The sequence below is a fragment of the Microtus ochrogaster genome (genome assembly GCF_000317375.1).
Source record: "Microtus ochrogaster isolate Prairie Vole_2 chromosome 14 unlocalized genomic scaffold, MicOch1.0 chr14_random_1, whole genome shotgun sequence".
NCBI classification, from domain to species: Eukaryota; Metazoa; Chordata; class Mammalia; order Rodentia; family Cricetidae; genus Microtus; species Microtus ochrogaster.
This window is the reverse complement of record NW_004949096.1, coordinates 20,173,328-20,179,125: the sequence shown is the minus strand read 5'-3', so window position 1 is coordinate 20,179,125 and position 5,798 is coordinate 20,173,328. Positions and strand designations below refer to the sequence as shown.

Here is a 5,798-nt window from a genome sequence, read left to right as displayed (position 1 = left end):
TCTTGTAGGCCAGGCTGACCTTGAATTCACAGAGGTCTAGAGATCCGCCTGCCTCTGTTTCCCAAGTGCTGGGTTTAAGGCGGGTGCTACCACCTCCTGACTTGTGTAGTCTTTTTTTATTATTATTATTATTATTTTGATGTGCTATTAACTGCTGATACATCTCTCCAGCCCCGTGTATTTATTTTCTTAAATATTTCATAGACTATGTTGGTGTTGGTGTTACTAATGTTTTCCCTTTATCTGTAGGGGGTCTGTGTTTGCTTGGTGCTTATGCTGACAGTGATGATGACGAAAGTGATGTTTCTGAAAAAACAGCGCAATCCAAAGAGGCTAATGGAAACCAATCAGCTGACATTGATAGTACATTGGCAAACTTTCTTGCGGTTAGTGATGCTTTTGTTTACATGTTTCTTTGTTTTGAAATAGTACTTTTGTGACCCTGGCTGGTCTGGAACTTGCAGCTATCATCCTAGTTCTGCCTCCCGAGGGATAGGGACCACTATGCCCTGTCATTTATTCCTATTTTTATTCTATAGGAGATTGATGCCATAACAGCTCCTCAGCCTGCAGCTTCTGTGGTAGCTTCTGCTCCCCCTCCAACTCCACCTCGACCAGAACCAAAGGAAGCAACAACACCTGCCCTTTCTTCCACCTCGTCAAATGGAACAGACTCAACCCAGACACCAGGGTGGCATTATGATACTCAGTGTTCACTGGCAGGAGGTGAGTGTGGTCCCTATTTCAAGATGACTTGAAGGTAATCCTCACTGGTATGTTAGACATTGGCCTTCCTAAATGTGAAGCCAGGTACTTTAGCTCTAGGTCTCAATGTCTGGCCTTTTAATGTAATATTTGGAAGTTAGTAGATAGGATGATGGCCCCAGGTGAGTAATAAAAGCCATTGTTTTGAAAATTTTTGAGGGTTCAGAATTCATTTTTTGAGTATCAGACAGTTTTTAATTTGTTTAATATGATTTTTGTTTTGATGGAAGATTCAGGGATTCAGTCAGGGATTCTCTGTGTAACAGCTCTGGTTATCCTGGAACTCAGTTTGTAAACCAGGATGCCTTGAACTCACAGAGATCTGCCTGCTTCTGCCTCTTGAGTGCTGGGATTTAAGACATGCACCACCATGCCCGGCTGTGAGTAAAATTTTTTGTTTTGTTTTATTTTGTTTTCGAGATAGGGTTTCTCTGTAGCTTTTGGAGCCTGTTCTGGAACTAGCTCTTGTAAACCAGGCTGGCCTCAAACTCACAAAGATCCACCTGCTTCTGCCTCCTGAGTGCTGGGATTAAAGGCGTGCGCTGCCACCACCTGACCTGTGAATAAATTTTTATTGAAAAAATAATTCTTATAGAGGAGTTGTTTACAGGGAACATTTAGTAATGTCTAGAGATACATATTGGGTATCATAATGCAGAGAGGTTTTTCTTTAGTGGTATACTCTAAGGGTGTTGTTAAACTCTGCAATTCAGATTTGAGAACACTATATTAAGTTGTCATGGTTTAAAAGCTATCTTAGGAGAGAATTCAGGATTCTGTGTTTGTGTATGTATATTATACTTACAATATTGCGGCGAACTCCTCTACCAGTGAGAAAGAACAACCACCACACGAGGATTCTTCTCAGATCACGCTTTAATTGGAGTGCCCTTGGTTGAAGGAGCATGAAGCGAGAGGGGGGAGGAAACGAGAGGGCCAGGAAGCGAGGGGCAGAAAGCAAGGGAGAGCAGGAAGCGAGAGAGGGGGGGAGCAAGAGGCCCCGAGAGCACTAAGGCAGCTGCTTATATCGGGAATTGGCACACGGGTCGCCCTGTGATTGGCTGCCATCATCAGCTGACACCAGATTGCGTCGGGATAGGCCCAAGGACCCTTATCCACAGGGACACGCACCTCTCAAAGGCATAGCCAAATATGGAGTTGTTTATAACCAACAAGACAGGATGTAGGCACCATCTTGTAATGGCGATCTTGTCCGGCTTAAAATATGTTTTGTTTTCTTATAGTTGAAATTGAGATGGGAGATTGGCAAGAAGTCTGGGATGAGAACACAGGTTGCTATTATTATTGGAACACACAAACAAACGAAGTAACTTGGGAATTACCCCAATATCTTGCCACACAGGTGCAGGGATTACAGCATTACCAGCCCAGGTAAGTCTAGACCTGAAGAAGAAATTACTTAGGAGAAAATTGTTGCTGTGGGTATTTACCTTTTGTTTTTCTTGACTTTCCCATCCCCAGTTCTGTAACAGGTACTGAAGCTGGTTTTATGGTAAATACAGACACATATATAAAGGAGAAAACTATTACTGTTTCCAGTAATAAAAGTGGACCAGTCATAGCCAAACGAGAAGTTAAAAAGGTTAGTTTTTTTTTTTTTTTGGTTTTTCGAGACAGGGTTTCTCTGTGGCTTTGGAGCCTGTCTTTGGAACTAGCTCTTGTAGATGAGCCTGGTCTCGAACTCACAGAGATCCACCTGCCTCTGCCTCCCGAGTGCTGGGATTAAAGGCATGCGCCACCATCGCCCGGCTAAAGGTTAGTATTTTAAATACTGCGTTTGGTAGTTTTCTAATCTAAGAACTTAATATGCTAGTATTTCACAGCACAAGTGTTTACCTAATCTGTTTCTCTGTGTTAGACAAGGTTTATAGAAATTGCTGACCACTTTAGTGACTCAGATTTAGTGCTATGAAAACTACTTAAGCCATCTAAAGGGACATGGGAACGCTATTATATATATTATACTTATAAATTGTCTTGTGCTTTTTGAGAAGCTGGCTCTGGAGTTGGGTTCCCACACCATCTCAGACCAATGTGTTTGTTTCAGTGTCCTTTCAAATCCTATATGTACTATGGCAAACTGGACCTCCATAGTGGCTGGAGAGCTCAACAGGAACCCATATTACTCTTCCAGCACCCATATCAGGAGGCTCCTAACGGCCTGAACTCCAGTTCTGGGGGAACCAGACTCTGCTGGCCTCTGTAGACTCCTACATTTACATATACAAACAAAATGTTTTAAAGATTTATTTCTTATATATAATGTTCTGCTTGTGTTTATGCCTGCAGGCCAGAAAAGGGAATCAGATCTCATTACAGATGGTTGTGAGCCACCATGTGGTTGCTGGGAATGAAACTCGGGACCTTTGGAAGAGCAGGCAATGCTCTTAACCACTGAGCCATCTTTCCAGCCCCCAATTAAAATTTAAGAAAAATTATAAAAGTCGTCCTTATCCAAAATATTTCAGATTTGAGGTTTTTAGATTTTGGAGTAATTGAATTTATATAAACATACTTTGTGGATAGTCCCATAGTATGAACATAAAAATCATTTATAGTTCATATACATATAGCTTGATAATTTCATATAATTTTTTTGGCATTTATTTACGGGGGTAGGGACACAGTTCCCAGAGTATAGGTCAGAGGACAACCTGCCAATATCTGGTCGCATTATAGTTCTGGTCTACCATGTAGGCTCTGGTTAGACAGACTCAGTCATCAGACTTGGAGTTTTGAGACAGAATCTCTGCAGCCATATTGGCTTAGAATTCATTATATAGATTAAGGTGGCCTTGAATTCACAGGGATCCAGGCAGAGGCAGGTGGGATTAAAGGTGTGCCCTACCACACCCAGCGTTGTCACACTTTTTAGAAAGTGACTTTATCCACTGAAACCTCTCCAGGCTTTCATATAATAGACTTGCATTATTGATTGATTGATTGATTTGAGACAGGATCTCACTATGTAAAGCAGGCTAATGTCAAACTCAGATTTCCCCTGCCCCACAAAAGCTGAGATTAAAGGAGTCTACCACTATATCCAGCCTTACCTATAATGTTTATATAATTATAAACTTTAGTTATATAAATTATAAAATTTAGTTATTTTTTGAAATGGAGTTTAGAAACAAGTGAATTATACATTGAGTTACAATTTATTTTGATTTTTCAGAGTGATACACACAACCTCCCATCCCTACCCACCCCGGTACTTAGGATCAGATTAGGAGGTATCATGTGTTAAATTGTATTCCTAATCCCCAAAGTACAAACTTCCAAGACAGCCTTTGCTATATACCAAATTTGAGTACAGTCTGGGTTACATGAGACCCCCTCCCCAATTTTTTATTTTTATTTTTTTGTAATATGTACATTTCTAGGATGGTTAATAGATAAAATAGGTTTTTTGTTTTTATTTCGAGACAGGGTCTCTCTGTGTATCCATGGCTGTCCTGGAACTCATTCTGTAGACTAAGCAGGCCTCAAACTTGATATCTGCCTATTTCTGTCTCCTAAATGCTGGGTCTAAAGGTTTGCACCACCACCAACCGGTCACTTTAAACATATGAATGAAGCAATTTTGTTTTGAGATTGTATTGTCAAGGCTATCACTAAGTTAGCATTATTAAGGGTAAATTCTATATTTCTTTTCCTCTTGTCTCCCGGATTAGATAGCATTTAAGCATGCACCTTCAATGCCCAGCTTAAGCATATATTTTATTTTAGAAACTTTATTTTCCTCCTAAGTTCCCTTTGAAACATGAGCTTTTTTTCACCTTGCAGAAGAAGGTGAAGATTTATGTAGTCATGTGTTAACAAAATGCTGATGTCATGGCTATCTCTGCTTCCTACTAACTTCCCTTCGCTATCCAGAGACAGTAGATTGTATTTCAACTACTGCCTTCCTAAAGCAGTGTTTCTTCGTGTGCATGTAGTGTGTACTAATATGTTGGGTATGGGTGTTTTGTGCGTATCCAGTAATTAAGAAGCTAGTTAATACAAATAATTGAATATTCCAAGGGATTATTTTGAGAGTTGTTAGTCAATGCTTTTATTCTTTATAGGAAGTGAATGAAGGAATTCAAGCTCTTTCCAACAGCGAGGAGGAAAGGAAAGGGGTGGCAGCAGCGTTGCTTGCTCCCTTGCTGCCTGAAGGAGTGAAAGAGGAAGAAGAAAGATGGAGAAGAAAAGTCATTTGTAAAGAAGCAGATCCCGTGTCAGAGGTTAAGGAAACAAGCACAGCAGCGGAGGAAATGGGGACTGTCATGAAGCCCCAGGAAGTCACCCTGGACAGCTTAGAAGACCCTTCTCAGGAGGATCTTTGCAGTGTTGTTCAGTCTGGAGAAAGTGAGGAGGAAGAAGAGCAAGATACCCTTGAGCTGGAGCTAGCTTTGGAAAGGAAAAAAGTAAGGTTTTGAAGATTTTTAAAATATAGTTAACTTTTCTCTTTGTCATGGCAAAGTGTCTGACATAAGCGTCTTAAGGAAAAGAGGATGTATTTCGGATGACAGTTGAGGGTACAGCCCATCCCATTGTGTGGCAGTGATGAGCATGGCTCTACCTAGAGGATTGTGTGTTTCCATAGTCAGGAAGTGAAGATGAATGCTGGTGCTCAGCTGGCTGCTTTCCCATTTTTTTTGCTCATTTTGAGACCCCCCAGCTCATGGCCTGATGCTGCCACAATAAAATGCTCATGAAAACCTCTCTTACTAATATACCCATAGATGAGTCTCATATGTTCTTCTAGAACCATTCAAGGGGACAGTGCTGATTAATCATCACTGATTTAAGGGACTTACTTTCCCTTATTACTGTTATGCTCGGGTTGTTATGCTCAACTTACAACCATTATTGGGACTTGACTTTTGCTCATCTCTTCACCTGTGTTATTTTTGAAGATTTTTTTTTTTTTCTGGTTTTTCGAGACAGGGTTTCTCTGTGGCTTTGGAGCCTGTCCTGGAACTCGCTCTGTAGACCAGGCTGGTCTCGAACTCACAGAGATCCGCCTG

At 40.9% G+C, this 5,798-nt stretch overlaps 1 protein-coding gene across 1 annotated transcript in view; it reads left to right on the top strand.

Annotated features, from left to right (window-relative positions):
* Fnbp4 (formin binding protein 4) overlaps positions 1 to 5,798 on the top strand; it is a 47,103-nt gene that overhangs the window by 15,031 nt on the left and 26,274 nt on the right. The window contains exons 3-7 of the mRNA XM_005364197.3: positions 250 to 386; positions 540 to 726; positions 2,010 to 2,157; positions 2,248 to 2,368; positions 4,854 to 5,195. Of these exons, the coding sequence (XP_005364254.2) occupies positions 250 to 386; positions 540 to 726; positions 2,010 to 2,157; positions 2,248 to 2,368; positions 4,854 to 5,195 (935 nt within the window). The remainder of the gene's footprint in view (positions 1 to 249; positions 387 to 539; positions 727 to 2,009; positions 2,158 to 2,247; positions 2,369 to 4,853; positions 5,196 to 5,798) is intronic.